Source organism: Stegodyphus dumicola, chromosome 6 (genome assembly GCF_044657685.1).
Source record: "Stegodyphus dumicola isolate Sdum_Otavi_A_Nest chromosome 6, ASM4465768v1".
Taxonomy (NCBI): Eukaryota; Metazoa; Arthropoda; class Arachnida; order Araneae; family Eresidae; genus Stegodyphus; species Stegodyphus dumicola.
In genome coordinates this window covers 12,441,859-12,462,219 of record NC_140773.1, presented here as the reverse complement: position 1 = coordinate 12,462,219, position 20,361 = coordinate 12,441,859, and the positions used below count along the sequence as shown (strand labels likewise).

At 34.1% G+C, this 20,361-nt stretch overlaps 1 protein-coding gene across 3 annotated transcripts in view; it reads left to right on the top strand.

The window, feature by feature from the left end:
• LOC118185925 (dnaJ homolog subfamily C member 11) overlaps window positions 1–8,458 on the top strand; it is a 70,677-nt gene extending 62,219 nt beyond the window's left edge. For 2 of the 3 annotated variants that reach the window (XM_035355896.2, XM_085818115.1), the window contains 2 exons: window positions 4,594–4,723; window positions 8,263–8,458. In XM_035355896.2, coding sequence (XP_035211787.1) covers window positions 4,594–4,723; window positions 8,263–8,264 — 132 coding nt within the window. In that variant the 3' untranslated portion in view covers window positions 8,265–8,458. Of the gene's footprint in view, window positions 1–4,593; window positions 4,732–8,262 lie in introns of those variants that run through there. The other variant, XM_035355895.2, reaches the window with a different exon arrangement.
• The last annotated feature ends 11,903 nt before the right edge of the window (window positions 8,459–20,361 follow it).

Below are 20,361 nucleotides of genomic sequence, written 5' to 3'. Positions count from 1 at the left end.
TTAGGTAGATAGCCCTTGAGGCTTTGCTGTAATTAAATAACCTAACCTATAAATAAGCATGCGCTTACCTGCTAAAGTTTTTCAGTCCTGTCGCGTAGGACCCATACTAATCCATTTCAAATGCAGGTTAGTCATAATTTTACCTCACAAGATACGTTTCAATAAAGTCACTTCAGTATGTGAAAATCACACATGAACTAAAACTATATACAAAATTTATTTACAAAATTTTAAATTTTTTAATTTACTCTCAAACGAGAGTTCAGATCATTGTTACCGACTCAGTCGGTTCTTGCTACAATTCTCTAGAACAGAGCGCAACTACAGGGTTGCCACAAATGTACAAAGTCTAGTTATGCGCTTCAGAGCTACCTAACAGCAGTCACAATACCTGTAGTAAACTGACCTAATATTAAAGAAATAGGATGAACATTGGAAACAGCTTAATAACAGTTGAGCATGCTGCATCATATATGATGCTTAGCATGATGTAATGAATTTCTCTGGTATAACAGAAATAAATACCCATTCCATTGTTAAATGCCTAGCAGATATTCTTAATGATAAATCCAAGATTTTAAGTTTGCCTAAAAGATGCTTATGTTTAAAAAGTGCCATGTATAGACATTTTGCCATCTAGTACAATCTCTGTGAATCCTAAATTCTGTTGCCTGATGCTTCACTAAATTCTAAAAATTTTGCAGTAATTTTAATAAGCAGCAGGTATTGTACTAACATATCTTTAAATTTACTTCAGTTGGTGCATGTATATGTGGGTTCTTGTCTTGGGCAATCACAATTCATTTTGAAACAAAGCACATTTAACGAAACATTAATACATATATGACATCATTCATCTATTAACACATATATAACATCGTTCATCTCACTTTCGTGAAAGTAGCGAGAGTTCCATCAATTTCACTTGTGCAGTAAACAGTTAAAATCAAAGTACCTCACGAGAAAAATATTAGGCTACGGAGTTAGAATCCCATATATATATATATATGAATTTAACAAATATTCGCTATTATATAAAGCTAATTTAAATTTTAAACTAAAAATATGTAATTGTATACAAATGCATAAAATTTTTTTAAAACTTCTTACTGGTAAACTTGTAGTGGCCCAGTTATTGCATGAGAAATAATTATTTTTTATTTCATATATTTGTTCTTGTGTTTAATTATTTTATAAAATTAACTTTCATATTTTGTTAATATTCATATTTATATTTCTTTTATGCTGAATGGCAATAAGTAGTTCATATTCATATTTAAATTTCTTTATGCTGAATGACAACTAGTTCTAGTTCTGATTAATGATTGCTAAGGTTTTGGTTTCAAAACGTTGCTAGTAGCGTCGCATTTCAATAGCTGGAAAATAAAATGCAATAAACTTAGCTATTTGTTTATAATTCATGCTGTTCCTAAATTAATTTTAAACATTAGTAGCCAAGGCTACAAACTAAAGAAATTAAACTAAACCAAATTAAGTTTTAGTGCTAATTACCTAGATTGATATTTCTCATTTTAAATAGTAACTACATATTTCATGTTCTAATAGTTTGGTTTACTTTAATTTCTTTAGTGGTAAAAAGTTTTAAAAAAATTTTATGCATTTGTATACAATTAAATTTTCATAGTTCAAAATTTAAATTAGCTTTATATAATAGAGAATATTTGGTAAATTCAAATTTCATTCCTTGCAGCAATGCTGTAAGAGAATTCTTTAATTATTTATTTAACTTTATTATTAGTTTCTTATAAAACAATATATACAAAGTCCGGCTATTAATTTCCAGGACTGACGTAACTGTAGAAGAACAAAAAGTTAGAAGATGGCTCTAATGATTGCATATTGAAGAGCGTTTTCTTGCGCATGTGCAGTGCAGTCGGCGCCGTTCTGAAGTAAGTGGTTCTCGTGGAAAGGCGCATTAAAATGTAGCTCTTAAATTCCTATTGTCGAAGGGAAAATGGAGCAAAGAATTAACATTAAATTTTGCTTCAAATTGGACAAGACAGCTGCAGAAACCTACGAAATGTTAAAACAATTTTACGACAAAGAAGCATTATCCCATTTAAGAACTTTTGAATGGTTTAAACGCTTTTGGGATGGGCGCGAAAGCGTCGAACATGATTCACACAAAGGTCGGCCGCAGTCTGTAAGCACGCCGAAAGCAATTGAAAAAGTTCACAATATGGTGAAATGTGATCGTCGATTGACTATTCGAGTACTTGGCAATGAATTGAACATGGACGAAGAGACTGTTTGGCAAATTTTTTACGCAAGACCTAGGCAAACACAAGATTTGTTCCAGATTCGTTCCTCACCATTTAAGGGACGAAGAAAAGTAATTGAGACTGGACGCATGTGGCGAATTTATTGAAAGCGCTGATGCTGATCCTGTGTTGCTGGATAGGATAGTCACGGGAGACGAGTCTTGGTGTTATTAATATGACCCTGAAACCAAGCGTCAAAGCTTCGAATGGCGGTCTCCAAGTTCACCAAGACAGAAAAAATTTTGATTTGAAAAGTCTAAAATCAAGGTCATGTTAATCGCTTTCTTTGATTGCGATGGACTCGTTCATGATAAATTTCTTCCTCCTATAACATGACTATCAATGGACAGTTCTACACAGAAGTTCTTGACTGACTTCGAAAATGAATTTGTAGAGTGAGGCCTCACGAAATGATTATTTTCCCGTTAAATGTTATAAACAATTGACGCACAAGCACATAGATAAAAAAAGACCGAATGATCTGACAAGGGAATTCCCGAGTCGAGCCGGATCAGAAATGGCACCACGCATACCAACAACCTGGCTCGTTGCTCGTTACTCGAGTAAATGCTCATATTTAACCTTTTCGCGACGGCGCACCTTTGTTTAAGATGCTCATGCAGGACGGAAGGGAATCAAAGGCATTTACCATACAGGACGGAGGTTTTGCATCGCTAAGCCTAATTTTATATTTAAAAAAAAAAATCAGAAAAAAAAAAAAAAATTTCACTTCTAGCATCGTAATTTTTTGGTATCATTTTAGATTATTACTTGAGCTCTTATATATGTTAAAATTAACACTTAATAACGTTTTTTTTTTTTTTTTCTTTATTTTACATGATAATATACTTAAAAATTTCCTTATCTTGTAAAATAATTTTCGGAAGCGCTATTCAAATTATTCCAAAGTTTTAATTGATAAAATCCATCAATAAAGTTTAAAAATAAAACAACACAATAAAGACTATTTACAGTAAGAAGTAACAAAATTTAAAATGAAGACTGAGTGAGTTAAATCTCGAAGCATGGAGAAGTATCACTTTCTAACTCTTTAGAAAATGAATCATCACTCTCATCTGTGTTAGTAAATGATCCATTAACCATACGAGGGTATTCTTCCTCTGATAAATAGTGGCTTCCCGCCATAATAGACTGGAGGTGAGACTTTCCGAAATAAAAAGAGAAAAAACGGAAATATATCTGAAGGCAATGCAAAACTGATCGGGCTATCTAGTAACCCTAAAAGACCATATATAGTAGAGGAAAAAATAGAATAAAAAAAGGAATTGGATATAAAACAGACATATTTATATTAGCACATGGCGAATAAAGAGCCCACCTCTGTTTATACTTTCCCTCCCTCCCCACCCTCGCAACAGTTGATAAATAAAATACCAAAGTCAGACAGAATATATCAAACTCAAGGTCAGGAACCTAAAACTGTGTTCATTTCAAAAGTAATGGACATAGAATGCCATCTAGTGGCCTTCAGAAAAATGTTCCAGCTTAAAATGCATATGCGCATCACCTGTCCTCTGAATACAATCTCTAGTGATGTGTGGATGGGATGCCCGGCTGTAAGAGACGTTCTTAAGGAATGCGTATATGGGACGCCTGTCCTGAAAGGGTTAAAGACAAAATTTTCGCTTATGCTTTCCTTGTTTCTTGAATTTCTCGTATATAGAGGTACTCGTATCTCGAGGTTCCACTGTATATGTCAGGGTTGGCCAAACTTCATGTCATTAAGAGCCGCACGTTTGGATTTAGGAATGTTCGAGAGCCTCATCTAGATTTTCTAAAAGCCACAAGTTCATATTTACATCATTATAGAAGCAGTGGAGAAGGTTTTAAATAGAAAGAAATCGCTGATAACTTTGTAAAAAAGAGTCTAAACTAATTAATTTCTTCCTTTGGGACTCTGAATAGTTTTAGTTTACCATATTTCATACATATATTTTATATGCATAAGCCACACAAATCGCCTACGAGAGCCGTACTTTGGCCATCCCTGGTATATGTGATAGTTTATATATGCAGTGGCCAGTTTCATATGATACATTTTTACCTCAATTTCATGGGAATACTATTGGCCATGATGAATGACAATGTGTGTCATTCATTATTAAGGCTTGGAATGTATCACTGGCAGATTTGAGGCATTATTGTATGTAAATAAATTGATTAAATATTAAGTATTCGTATGATTACAGATGCATTTCAATGAATTACTAATGCCTATTCATATAATACATAAAAGTACTGAAAATTGTTTATTCATATAAATATAAATATGTATATATTTATCTCTTAGAGTAATCTGCCTGGATTTTATGACCCTTGCTTGGGTGAAGAGAAATGCTTACGTGTGGATTATATGTACAGAAAACTAACTCATTCCATAACTATAGGAGATAATGAAATGCTTAGGATACCAAGAAATTGTAAGTAGCAAGATTTTGGATTTCATCCTTTGATATAATAGCTTTTATATGAATAACAAATTATCTATTAAAAGATGTTTAATTATTTTTTACCATGCCATTACATTTTCATTATTCTCCTTTTTACTCTTTGTTATTAAAATTATCTAATTAATAGATATTAGGTGAATGATTTGATAAAAAAAAACTGTATGAGTAATACTTTATGCTCAGATTTGAAGACCTTTCAAGGATCAAATTATTTCATGTGCGTTATTCAGAATGCGAAAATGCATATTACTGCCTTTTTCCAAGAATGTTATTAACAAAAGAGAATAGGGAGCATCTTGTGTCTTATTTTATATCTTTTATTATTCATAATCTAATTACCTTTTGTAAAAAATGCTATTTGAAATATGTTCTTTGATGTTAGATATTAGCCTTACTTCATAGTTTGGCAACCTTTTGTAATATACGAGGGTAAGTTGAAAAATAAGTTTCCCCTGTCGACTGTGGTCAGAGTTGTGTATGAAAGTCAAAAAATAGAATGAGACATTAAAGATATGACATACCTTTATTTTATTATTATTAAGAAGCGTTGAAAGGCGACACAGTAGGAAAACGCGCGAGTCACCGATACACCATTGGGTAGAGGTCGCTGCAAATCAAGCAGATGGTGCTGTTGCAGTGCCTGCGCAAAGCAGAGACCAGCCTCTCATTTGAGCCCCGGTAGGTATGGAGAGAAGGTGCGTTTTGAATTCATGGTCAAAGGAGGAAGTGAGAGCGGTTATCTGCTATGAATGGGCACGTAGAGTATCAGGAACAGAAATTCATAACCGCCTCGTGGAAGTCTATGGGCCAGGTGTGATGTCGAAGCAAATGGTGCAGAGATGGTGTCGTACATTCAGTGATGGATGTCAGCAAGTGGAGGACATACCGAGAGCTGGACGGACGCGCACGGCCACTACAGATGCAAATGTCAGGAAGGTGGATGACATCATTAGAGCAAACCGGCATATCACTATCGATGAAGTAGCGGAAGAACTTGGAATCTCACATGAGCTCAAAACATCATCCACGACATTCTTCGATACAAAAAAGTGTCAGCACGATGGGTGCCCCAACAATTGACCTTGACACACAAGCAAAAACGCATGGGGGTCTAGCCTGGAGCATCTCGTGCGTTACCATGAAGATGGCAATGACTTTCTGTTTCGGATTGTGACGGGGTATGAAACGTGGGTCCCTCATTTCACACCAGAATCAAAGACCGCATCTATGGAGTGGAAACATCCGTCATCACCTGTCCGAAAGAAGTTCAAGACAACTCCCTCTGCAGGTAAAGTGCTCCTCACAGTTTTCTGGGACGCCCAAGGACTTTTGTTGCTGGACTTTTTGGAGGTTGGAACCATCAATGCTACACGCTACTGTGACACCCTGTCGAAATTTAAAGAGGCGATTCGGAAAAAGCAGCCTGGCCTTCTCACATCTGGCGTTCTGCTGTTGGATGACAATGCCAGACCACATTTGGCGACGGCAACGCAAAACCATATTGCAACTCTTGGTTGGGAGCGCCTACACCACCCGCCATACAGTCCTGATCTCGCACCAAGCGACTTCCATCTGTTTCCGGCTTTGAAGAAAAATCTCGGGGGAAGGTGCTTTGGAAGCAATACTGAAGTGAAACAAGCCGTTCAATGCTTCTTCCATATGCAAAGCCCTGATTTTTTTCCTGGAAGGCTTTTTGAAGCTTATCAAGTGATATGACAAATGTCTCAATGTACTTGGTACCTATGTGGAAAAATAATGGTATGTCATATCTTTAATGTCTCATTCTATTTTTTGATTTTCATACACAACTCTGACCACAGTCGACAGGGGAAACTTATTTTTCAACTTACCCTCGTATGTCTTTTCATATTTTTATTTTAATCAACCTTTCTAGAGAATGTAAGAACAACCATTGTGCAGCAAACACATATTGTATTTTAGAGGGAAAAAATTGCTTTATGTTTTTTGTCCTTTTTATAGGAGATAGATGTACTTTTAGATATTTCTCATATATGGCTATTTGAGAAATTTTTGTCTGTACATGCTTAAAGAGTATTTTGTCACAGTATCCCAGACTAATATGTCACTGAATGCAGTTGTTGCTTATATGCCATACAGTGGTACACTAATATGTGTTTATTATTTTTACATAGTGACTCAACTTTGACAAGCCATGAAGGTAAAATGCTGTTGACAAATTCAGCAGAACAGTGTTGTTGCTTTTGCGCAACAGTGCTGAAGCACACAAAGCTTAAATTCCGAGGCTGTTATTCAGCAACACAAATTTCATCTTCCATCCAGTGTTTAGACCTAGGTCCAAGTGACTTCATTTGATTTCAAAAATCGAACAACACTTATGCAGTTCACATTACAGAACAATGTTTTTAAGGATGCCATTTAGGAATGGTTTGAAGGCTATGACAGTTTTTTTTCCCCCTTGCTGGAATCTGATGCTTAATAATTCATTGTGCTAAATGCATTTCAGTCAAGATTAACTACATAGAAAACTTAAAAAGTAATTTTAGACATTTATGTTGTACAAATATATTAAAGTTAAAACTTATTGAATACATCTTGTACTTAATAGTGTTTGTGTTAAACCACTGGTATTCAAACTGTGGGTCATAAATTCCATGCAGAGTCATGAAAATTCTAAAATTCCTAAAACATCTGAACTGATGGTATATAACTAAGGCTCGATGCTCCGATTGGAGTCGTAAAATTGTTTTTGAATTCATTTGCATTTTTATGGGGTCGCATTTCCATGAAGTTTGAATACCACTTTATTTAACTATTAGGCAATGAGGAATTGAAAAACATTCTGATGCCAGGTTTTTCATGAAGAATATTTCTAATAGTTGGCAATTTAATATCTGTAATGCCTTGAATTTGATCATAAATTATATTCTTATTATATTGTCTTCTAACATCTGCTTGACAGGCATGATGTTTTAATCAGTTCAAGTGGTGGCCAGTCAATACAACCAATCTTCATTTTACAAAGAATATTACCCCCTCTTGAACTCACCATCACCTGGATACTTTGGTTTGAGAAGGAGAATTTTTCTGAAAAACACCATGCAAATTTTTTACATCTTTCATTATTCATATAGTTCAACTTTATCAAGTTATAAAAAGTCATGTCTAAGCATTTGCTCAGATTTAAGCTCCGTTGTATTTTAGAATTAGTGTCAATTATACAAAGATAAAATGGTGTTAATGGTGTTCTTACCAAATGGCAGCTAGTAATAAATGATATTGCTTATGGCACTATGGAATGTTCCCTTTGCATTCATTGACTGTATGACAAATATTTCATGTATGAAATTCTGCAAACATTTCAATGGGACCTAGGAAATGGAAATTTATAAACAAATATACGTCTGCACTAAGTAAACATTTAGCAACAAGATGGGATTGTTAATCGGAATGAAAAATTAAAGAATTTTTGCATTGTTGTCCTGTAATACTTTTATTATAATTAAGAACTTTTTTGTTTCTTATTTCAGAGTTTTAGAAATTGGAATATTTAAAGCCTGAAAATTGTCAGAGTTTTAAATATATCTAAAGAAAGAAAACTGAGTGAACACTACTTTGTGTAGATTTCTATCTAGTGGCATCATTTTCACATGCTATAAATAGATCATAATAAATTTTGTTTTATTGTAATGTTTCATAAAAAATATACATTATTTTCTTCTGAAATTGTGTTTGTTTTATTTCCTGTGAAATTATTTAATGCTTTCCTGACTTACATTTTATGAGATACCTCAATATTTGTATTAATTACTTCATTTTCTTTTGTGTAGTTGAAATTATAAGTGAATTATAATCAGCATTGTCCCAAATCAGTAAATATCATTGATTTTCAGTTCTATTAAAATTGTGGAATAAGTGTAGAGAATAAGGCACATTTAGCTCTGACAAACAGCAAAAGTCAATTTTATATTGTTAAGTTCAATTCATTAATAATTTTTTTTTAATGTTGATACTTATGTTGATTTTGATTTTTGCTGTTTTGAAGTATCTTAATGAAAAGAACTTGTACCTAGATGAATTAAATTTGTTTATTGCAGAATGATGGAAAACTTATCACAAACCATTAGAACAAACATGGCCAAACTGTGGCTTTCTCTGTCCACTTAGATATTTCTTGTGAGTTTCATATATCCCTTTGGCCTCTTAAATTCCACTTCATTGTAAAAAATTGATACAAATTTAACCTTCCAGCACACGCGGTTGGTAATTTTACATGAGTATGCGCACATCGTATTTTTTATGACATCTGTTATTTTACCTTTTCTGGCACAAAAAACGACATAAATGGGCGAATATTGGTAATAAATTTGTTAAGAAATAAAATATTAACCTTATTATTCCAAAATACAAATGATGTCACATTCAAATGAAAGTAAATTATTTTTAAATGCTTATATTAGTTATGTATTTCATTATTGATAATTTTAAATTTATTCTTTAATAACTGTATTTTAAAGTCCAAGCTATTTTTAATATTCATCTGTCCTGTATTGTTGATTATCGTCAAATCTAAGACAACTTGTCAGGAATAAAAATCTCTTGTAGCTCATCGCTTCTTTTGTTTTTTCAGTTCCAGTACCATCACTTGAGAACAATTCTTTTACATTTACTTGCTGTCCTTTTTTTATTCCTATCATAAATAACAATCTAAAATGTGCCTGCATTTCCATTATTGAGGTAACAGTGCAGTCTTTGTCTCTTGAATATTTGGCTTTTATCAAACAAATATGTTTATTTATACATTCCAAAATTTCATCAAGCATTATTTATATCAATTATTTTCAAAAATGATCATATTTCATCCTCTATATCCTTGGCATGGTGTTTTAGGCCAGGTAGCACTTTCACAATATTCATCTTATTCGACTTTGAGCAGTTTACATACTTTTGTTTTCGCCACTTAGAAGAGTTATCCTTACAAACAAAGAACATATCATAATCATTCCTTTTTTCTATATCATTATTATCATCATCATCCAAAATTTATAGTTCAGATTCACGACAGATATTATTTATCTCTATACTCTCTTCACTCAAACCGCTATTGTTCTCACATCTAAAGGTTTTCTTGTCTTCTCTTTCAGATAATTTTTGAAGAATGCGAGCAAAATCAGCTGGTTGCTCATATTTTTTGTTATGAAAACCAATATAAAATTATAGAGTCAAATTTATACAAATTAAAATAATACACACCAATTAATAACACAAAATTACAAACTATTTGAGGAAAAAAAAAGCATTTTCAAATTTTCACCCACAACCATGTGCGCATCGTAATTTTTACGAAGAAGCTGCCACGTAGCACAAAAGCCCAATAAAAGAAAAAAAAGAGAGGTATATGACTTCTTATTGGCTTATTCCATGATGTAAGAAAGGGTTGAAAAGAGGAATAGAAATGACTTTTAGATGTCTCGGCTGCGATATGCGGAAAATGTTCATTAAAAACCGAATTTGTCGTAAACTTTGTGCATGATGCGCGGGCTGGAAGGTTAAGATTTGTTTGCAAAATAACTTTATTTTTGAAATGCAATGATATTGAAATAGAAATTGGGGTATCTGTGTCAATCGACAGTTTAATTTTCAAAATTACATTTTTGTGTGCAATAATGTAATTGATTTCAAGCTGTTTACCATGCACTAACCAACAGAGTAACAAACACAATGGCAAATATATTTATTTCTGTGAATTACTAACATGGTCATGTTACTTTTAAATCAGGTAATGACAAACAGAGTGTCACAAACTACAAAATCAAGATCCTTTGAAATATAATGCATTCTGATTTTATTGTGTCAGGTTTATTTTACTTGAGGCAGATTATCGTTATTGTCCTGTGTAATGCTCTTGCTTTCCAATAGCCATAGTCTATGTCTCGGAAGATTAGCATTCCTCATACAGTCTAATCTTCATGTAGCATAGATAACCATTGAACGATCATCTTTCAGGGCAATGCTGCCTGTGTAGGGGCTTTTGCAATTTTGAAAAATATTTGGTGCCTGGCAGATTCATATGCAGTTTCTGTGATGAGTGAAGTAAAATTTTCCATTCATATTTCATCAGCAGATCTGTCACAAATTCCCCTATTAGGTGTGCATTAGCATTCAAAATGAACTGCTGATCATTAAAAATGTCAGGCCTTTTTTCTGTGCAATTTTTGCTGTCATTCACAGTTTTCTACATGCAAATGTCTCTTTCATGATGATATATTGGCAATCTTAGGCAGATGCCATCATTTACTGTAGAGAATGTGCATGTCAAAATTTGAGTCATGGAAAGGATGATATTCTTCACTGGAATTCACAATGATTCACAAAACTCCTTCTTTCATCTATTGTGATCAGAACTGTCATTTCAACAATGTCTTATCAAATAATGAGCGACTCATTGAACACAAATCATTTTTTTTTATGAAGGTTTTGTGAAAACGGTTTACCAATGCTGATTAAATTGTGACATTTCCTCTCTGGCTGATTGATGATTTTCTGCCTTTTTTAAGCCCAGTACAAATAATAATCTTCTTTTGTCTGTTGATGTTTCTTGTCTTCATAACCAACAGTCATCTTTTATGACTGACAAGTCCTTAGGGGAAATGGGTAACCCAATAGAATACTGTGCTAATATTCACTGCATACTTCATGCAAATGCATTGGGAAATTCTATTGGAGTTTTCCTCATAAACTTTCAGTTTCGAAGCTCATTTTATTTTCTACATTTACAGTATCTCAGATGCCTGCAGACTCCAAATCAGATAGTCACCACTTCAAAATGCCATATTCTGCAAAACTCAAGTGGACACTTGGTTTTAACTCAAATCTTCAACTGCATTTACCCCATCATTAAAGTTTACCAGATATGAATACGGGTTTTTTTTATTGAAAACAGGAAATGCATCTTTCAAAACTGATAAAAAGATTTGTGGTCATGTTTGATTTCCAATCCAGTTGGTTTATCATCAAACACACTTTTACTGAAAATTCATGTACTTCATGGTAAATTGACTGATGTAATGGATTTCCATCAACATTTGTTTCATGTTGGACCAGTTGACATAACTTATGAATGCGTACTGTAAAAAAAAGTGAAAGTAAAGTGAGAATTTAGAAAAAAATTATATGCATTGCGCACTAACCTCACAATTCTGCCTTCTTCAACTAATACATAACATTCATTTACTGCAAAGCATTTAATTAACTTAAGCATTGTTCTTCTGTAGTTCACACTTAAAAATTTCTTGGGAATTTTGATTGATCTTAGGGCATGAAGATAGTGTCTTATATACTTTGAAATGTAGTGGAAGGATGTATTCTAGTATTTTATATTAAATTTTTCATAAAATGTCTATGATTAATAAAAGCTTGGCTCATATATCTATCTGAAATATATGATATCGTCTATGAGAATTTTTGCAAAAATCTGGGTGTGGATCTTTCATTCCATAACTGATCATCCCATCTAGTCTATCACTGACTTGCTCTTACCCACAAAATATTTTTATTGTTATAACTGGAGTTTTTATGAAAATAGTAAGGGTGTTAGAATACATGGAGATGGCATCTCTGCTATTGCAGTAGGAGGAGAGCTAGGAGATGCTAGGAGAAGTAAATAAGCCATGCCATGTGAGAGCAAGAAAATGCTATTCTTACTAAGTGAAGTAAGGTTAAACATCAGCCGGTTAAACATGCATAAATAAATAGAATATTTAAAGTATGTGTTTGAAAAGCTGTCAGCAAAGAGTGCGAGTATTTCCTTGGTGTAGCGTGCACGAAGAAATGTGTAATTCTTAGATTTTCTTTTCAGAATAATAATAAATGTGATATTCTTAACTGAGGTGTAAAAGCAACATGGATAGTAAAAAAGGGTATGGGGAGCGGCTACCTCTTTATGGAAAAGAAAGTAGTCTACTTTAAAGTGTGATCATGTTATATTACAAGTCTTATATTTTATGTAATTCACTTTATTTAATTTTCTGTTCAAGGAAATATTTAATAATAGGATTTGATTTGAAGATAGAGACTTTACGTTTTGTGTGAAAATATGTGATTTTTAGTCAGATTTGTTGTGCGAGTTTTAAAAATAATGCAGAATTTAAGTATTTTTTAATTATTGTTCATTCTAGTTACAATTTTTCCAAACATAAGTACTACAGGGAAACATTATTATAACATCAAAACATGGAAATAACTAAATAACAGGTTATAAATAATCCATGTTATAATAATGTAGAACAATTAAAGTATTAACAATGTATGGTTTGAGTACTAAGTTACTTTTTTGTTAACAATACTTTATGCTAGCACTTTTTAATGATAGCATACATATTTTTACATAATATATTTTTTATTTAACTCATTTCAATAGAATCAGTCTCTTTGTGTGTGTAATCCCCCCACTCTCATTTCAGAATAATTTAAATTGTAAACTATAATTTAGTTCATTTTATCTTTCCACTTTTGCTAAGAAGTTCAGCCTAGTTTATACATTTGTTTGATACATGTTTAAGTCATTATATTTATTGCACAGGAATTTTAATAGCACTTAGCCTATTATATTAAAATTTAAATCATATTTGTATGTTAAAAGATGGACTGATGCTTATTCATTAAAAGATCAAAAACTAATCATCAGTAAAACGTTTTTATTCACAAAAAATTCTTATATTTATTTAAGATATATGGTTACATAAGGAAAACATGAGTACATCAACGCATCAGGAGAGCATTTCCGACTTGCATTGCGATATTGTTCCGATTTACCGGGGTGCACCGTAATGATACTAGAAGTTCTGAACCATGGTACTCAGACACCCTGTATATAACTACTAGTTAGCTTATAACATATTATAATACCATTTTATAAAAAAATAATAATAATAACATGATATTACTGTGTAAGTTTTCAAGGAAGAAATATGTTTGTGTCATTGAAGCCACAGTAATTATAAAAATAATAAAATGTATTGCATAGAAGCTTCAAATTGCAAATGTAAATAAAACAGATAAAAGTTTGGTAGATTACATAATTAACTTCAGTTAATGTGCAATTCATTCAACATAACAAGCTTCATTTGGGAACCACAATGCACACAAATTCCATCTGACTATGAAAACAGTAAGTTACTCATTTCAGATTTAAAGATAGTGTGCCTACAATAAAAAATCTTACAAATGACAGGAAGGAAACTGGGTGTGGTTAGGTTCTGCCTCATTGGTTGAAGAGTGCATCAATCTTTCTAAGCCGCGACTACTAAGGGCGTGCTTCCCACCCCCTTTTTGGCCTCACTTGGATTGCATGGACGGCATCTCCATATAGTCTGACCTCTGCACAAATAGATATTGAAGGTACAAATTTCATATTGCAGTAACCTTTACCAAGTGGGGATTTGTGGAAGGTTATTTTGCACACATATATTATCTTTTTTTTTTTTTTTTTTTTTTTTTTTTCTGTTTAATTTGTTCAATGCTAGAATTTCTTTCATACTTCAAAGTGTTGGTCACATTACCATAGCAACATTCTCTTTACAAGAGACCATGCACATCATTTCAGTTATTCAGCTATTCACTCATTGTATAGGAAAAATAAATTCATCAACACTGAATGCTTGCTGGGATCAGCCGTGACTAGAAATTGTCAACAGTTGTAATGGATTTCCATCAATTGAAAATAAAGTGAAAAGAAATTGTACAAATTTCAAAAGCCATTGACTGTGAAGAATTTTGAGGTATGGAAGAAGGAGAAATCAAAGAATTAATTCTTATAACAGCAACCAATAGTGAAAAAGATAAAGACTTACAAGAACTTACTTACAAGAAATTAAACAAATTGTTAAAATTGGCATAGGAACTGTTTGATTTTGCAAAGAAGATTAACCCAAATTGAAAGAAGAGGACTGGTTGTAAGAGGCATTGAAAACCTCTGTACTACTTACTGTGAAACATTTTACAGATGCATCAGTCATTGTCTGCAGCAAATTTCTAGCTTTTTTTAAAAGTAATTGCATTGTTTACTTTCTTATTAAGCAGTAATAAAAATTTTATTTCAATTAACATTTTTATTAATTACAACAATATTTATACTTGTTTAAATTATAAACGATACCTAAAACATTGTTGTTGACTGATGCTCACTATAGTCTCACCTATAGTCAGCCCAAGCCCACAAAATACCTCATGGCAAAGAGCACAAGATTATGCCTGTTGTTGGCAACAGCCTTGAGCATCTTCCAGGTGACAGTGCAACTTAGTTCAGTTCCGCCCCGAATTTTGATGGAGAGTACCTCGGGACGGATCCGAGGATCTCTCTCCTCTCTAGAGGACTTTCGGCTCGCCACATATTTAGAGTGCTCCCATGCAGCATGGACATTATATATTTACAGAGCGCTAGTAAAGGAGCCTTCGCCTTGGAAGACACGGTATCTCTCATTCAAAGTTAAAACGCTCAATTGCCAGAGACTGCTCGAGGAGCGATTTTTTATTGAAAAGTGTAAAAATATTGACAAATTTTAGAGACCACTAAGTATTTTTCAGGGCTGGAAGCTCAAAAAATGGACTGTGTTTCCGATATCTGAATTATGGATCTTCCAGTTACAAGCTGGACGTATTGATCATTTACACTATGATATCACTCACGGAAACATGCTATAATTCTTTACAAGGCTCATTCTGAGGTAATTTCATCTTTTGAAATATCATTTTCTTCGCAATGCATGCTGTCGTGTATCTCTTATTTCATTCTTTCCAGAGGAGTGTGCGTATGAGTTAGAGAAAAATCACTGAATTTATTTTTTCAAATTACTGTTTTATTCTTCACTCAAGGGCAAAACCTTTTTACATTTTTGTAAAGATGATTATGTGTTCTTTCAATTCCATTTCATATAGAAAGTCTGAAAATGGACGTTGTGTTGTATCATGCAATAGTTTCAAATTTATATAACCTGCAGACATGTTGTTCTGAATATAAAGAAGGAAAAAATAAGAATTGTTTATTTATATTTATATTAATTATAAAACCATATTAATTATGAAAGAGTGGGAAAATCTCATTAATGTACTTCAAAAGTTTTTTTTTTTTTCCCCTTCTCTCAAAATTTGTTTAGTTAATTATGTTCAAACAGTGTCAGTAATAACATATTGACACCAACCACTCATCCGGTATAGTGGTTAGCGTCGTTGACTGCCATGTTGAAGGAATGGGTTCAAATCCCGGAGAATGTATGGATGTTTGTAAATGTATACGGTCCGTGCGGCATGGGGGCACTCTAAATATGCGGCTAACCAAAAGTCCTCTTGAGAGGTTGTGGTAAGGGAAGAGGGGATGAGAGACCCTTGGATCTGTTCCTCCCCAGGGTGCTTTTCATCAAAATTGGGGGCGGAAGTAAGCTAAATCGCAGGGCCATCTGTAAGGTGCTCAATGCTGTTGCCAACGGCAGGCGTAAACTTACACTACTTACCAAAAGTAATTTCATGGGCTTGGGCTGAATATAGGTCAGACAAGTGAGCATTGGTTTGTTTATTAGATTATGGCAAAGCACTCGATGGCTATCTTCCTTAAGGGAGGGATGCCTTCGTGGAGGACTTTTTAATACAAGTGAGCATTAGCAACAACAACAACGCATATAGACACGGCGTGAAACAGAGTTAAGTCTATATTTTATCTGTCAATTTGTTCTAAAGAGAAGATTTTAAAAGCGTTTAACCATGTTGCTTTTTTTTTTTTTTTTTCCTCCGAGATTTTGAAGAATTTCAGACATTCTTGTTTAACATTACTAAGCTACATTTAGATATGCCAGGTACAAATATTAAATTTTTATTCCCACTCACGGGCATGAAAAAATTGTATTTTTTTCTCTCCTCATATTGGTCTCTGTATGAGTTGCCATATCTTCGCATAGCTGTGAAAAGTCTTATGCCTTCATAAATTTCATGATTAGAAGCGGCTATTGCCTGCCAAAATTTTGCCACTAGATGTGGCTGTGACCTTGCTTTTGATTTACCATTCTCCAAAGTTATTTTGTTTGGTTTAAGTTTTTAACATTTTATCTCACCATAATTTTAAATGACGTCAGAAATTTGAAATGGCTTCAGTTTTTGCTCAAGCAACAAATTTTTCGAATCGTCTTTCTGATCAAATTTGAATAGCGCAAACAGCGGACTTGTCTCAAAGCTATTAGATTCTGAATCTCGTAATCTTGTCATGGCCTAAAATTATCTTGGAAATATTCTGGAGCATATAACTTTATTTTGGAAATTTATGAAATTTGTTCTTGAAAATTAAGACATCCCCATTTCTGATCCCTCCTTCCTCCATGAACTGCTGTCAAAATTTATTTGGTTATCCAAGAGATAGAATGCTAGTCAACACGCTTTTTACTTGACCTTTTCAAAACTTCATTATTTCATGTAATGTGTTCAAATGCAGGGTGACACAGAATAACGGGAATTTTTTAAATGTGTAGTGGCAGCAGTCGTGCGGGACAGTGACCTTGAGCAAGTAAACACTCCACCATTTTAGTAACCATGGATCAGTGGAACGGGCAGCAGACGCAAATCCTAATTAACCACAAATGCTTTAATTAAGTTCATAAGCACTCTTTACACGCTAGTAAGGGGCACTATGGTCACCTTACTGTTTCATTACATGGAATCACCGTACCTTATTTTTCTAAAAATGAACAGGGGATCACTGTAACTCTCAAGGCGGATCGTTGCGTGGATTTGTTACAATCTTTCGTTACATCTGAATTGAACAATTTTCCACACGTCGGCCGAGCGGTAAAGACGCTGAACACTGGTAGTTCGGTCCGAGGTTCGAATCCCGCGAACGGGCTGGCTGTTTGGGCGTTTTCGTGGTTTTCCCCATGTGTAACGTGTATACGAGCCAGTTTCCCTTAGAAAGTCCTCCACGAAAGGCATCCCTCACTTTAGGCAGATAGCCCTCGTGTGCTTTGCCATAATTAAATACACCACACCAAGAAACCTGGTTTCAACAAGATGAAGCGACATCACACACTGCACAGCAATCAATGGAAGCTGTGTGAGACTTGTTCGGTAACCGTGTGATCTCAAGATTCGGTAACGTTCCCTAGCCCCCTAGGTCGCCAGATTTTTTTCTTGTGGGGCTATCTCAAGAGTAAAAGTGTACATGACTGGACCAAGAACTCTGGATGAGTTAAAACAGAGAATTCGGAATGAAATCCCAGCTGAGATGTTGCAGCGGTCAATGAGGAATCTCAACAGCAGATTTCAAGAATGCGTTCGTACAGGAAGACGCCATCTAAAGGACGTAATTTTTTAAAAATATGATTAATTCCATTAATGTTTTTTAAATGGCAAGTTTTAAGGTTTCAATTACTATGAATAAAATGTTTTTCTTCCTTCACTCTTGGTTTTATTGGATTGTTAAAAAATTTTCGTTTCTTGTGTCACCCTGTATTTTCTGTTTTAAACAGACCGTTAGATCAGTGTTGTAAGAAAATCGTTCTGGCAAAGCCCATGGAAACAAGACCTCAGGTAGACCCCCTCCCCCCGGTGATATGGATCGAATGACCCGGTGATATGGACGGACTGAAAATCACCTAAACATTCTAAAAGTCAAAAACTGGAAAATTTTGACAAAAGCAGAAACTTCTGGAAAAGCCCAGGGCCCACCCGAGCCCTTGAGCCAATGAAGAAGAAGAAACAGACTGTTACTGGCTTAGCTTTGTCTGCTAAAATATAATGTGTAGCTAAATTCTGTTATTTATTATATTGTAAGGAATTATCTTATTCCCTTGTGCTTACTATCGTGGTGTAAGTGGCTAGAAAGTGGAAGATCCGTAGTTCAAATCCCGTTGGAGGCACTGTTGGTTTTTCAAGTTTCTAACATCGAAAAACCGAATGTGCATTATATTGGTGCCTGAACTAAAATATGTCGGACGGTTATTCGTAACCACCTGGATTTAGTCGACTGAGTCTCATGCCTCTTCCCAATCTCCTTAACATAGAGGATAATGTAAGAAATTATCGTATTCTCCTGTGCGTGCTGTTGTGTTATAAGTACTTAACCGGACCAACTAAGCAGATAATCCGTGGTGCGAAACCCAGCGAGAACACAATTAAATTTTCATGTTTCCTGGTTTCGAAAACTTTTTAATTAAACATGCCCACATCGTCTGTCGGAGAAATTTTCTCAGAGGCGTTAAACTGACTGCTACCTTTCAATTGTTATTCAGTTTCATTTAGTTAAAAAAAGTCTATATTTTAGGTTATTGCTTGTTTATTTTAAAATATGTTTGCTCCTTCTGCCAGGAGAACGTCTCCGAAGTAGCTCTTCGATTCAATCGACTGTATGTATAAATTAGATTGCATTTTATTATGTAGTGCAGAATATCTGATGCAGACTAACCTTTCGCTGTCTTTAACATAATACCAGCGAATGTTCTTATTTATACTCTAAATTACTTTCAGTATAAAGCAAAATAGGTTTTCTGAGTTTATTCGTGATTCGTTTATTTAAGTTTTATATATGGGCGTAAGCAAAATAAACCACCGTTCATTCTTTTTTGAACGCAAACTATTCACTTGCTTCTCAGAAAGCATAATGGGTGGAAAACGATCGAAGTCTTTTTTTTTTTCTTATTCCTGTTTTCTTTTCTGGAGAACCATTGGGTCAATAAATGGCAAATTAAAGAGTGGAGAGGTCGGATTGGAAAGCAGAGCACGCCAGTTCCAGCGCCAAATTATATACATTGGAATGGGAACTTGTTGAAGATGGACCACACGACTCCTCCTTAATGGTGATGCTGTAAATGGCGGTTTCTCGTCCACTAGCTATGGAATGGTGGTCGGTAGTAAATCTTCCAAAAGCCCGTTAACAAGGCGCTTTGTATGTCTGCATTTTTCTCTTGTTATGCTTATCTTCTGAGATAGTTTTTCAGAAGCAACTATTTTCGCCAGTTATAACATACGTTTAATTTAAAAATAGATGATTTAGACAGCTACTTTTGAACGAAGCGATGTGCTTGTGTAGGTAGAGTTTTGAAACTTTCATTCTAGACTAATACGTATGACAAATTAAACTATCACTCTAAGGAAATGAAGTACTGGCCAGCGATTTCTGCAGTGTAGTGGGCAAAATAACCATTTACATAAGAAATAAATTTCAGTCTAAGTCGGAGCAAAAAATCTTTCCCGCACCACTTAGTTAAAGAAGCTTTCTCATGGAGGTAGGAAGTAAGATGGAGTCGCGATAAACAAGTTTCTCCGTACCCTGCTCTGAAGCACCGGCGATCCCTACGTGGTGACCAAAACATTGGGTCATTTACCATTGAGTTCTATGGGATTTGACGCGTTCGGGTGTAAATATTTTGTAATTACGTCGCAAATATACATATAAATGTATATATTTTCTTTTTCTACAACACTTCAGAGTCCTAAGTATGTGAAAACAACATTTCATTCTGAACGGAATTAAATGCTATACTTTTCACAGGACAGTTTTCTCAGAATGGTTTAATTTGAACGAAATATTTTCACAAGTTTTCGTTAATTACATTAGAAAAAAAAAATTAAGGTAATTCGATTTTATTCGGTTA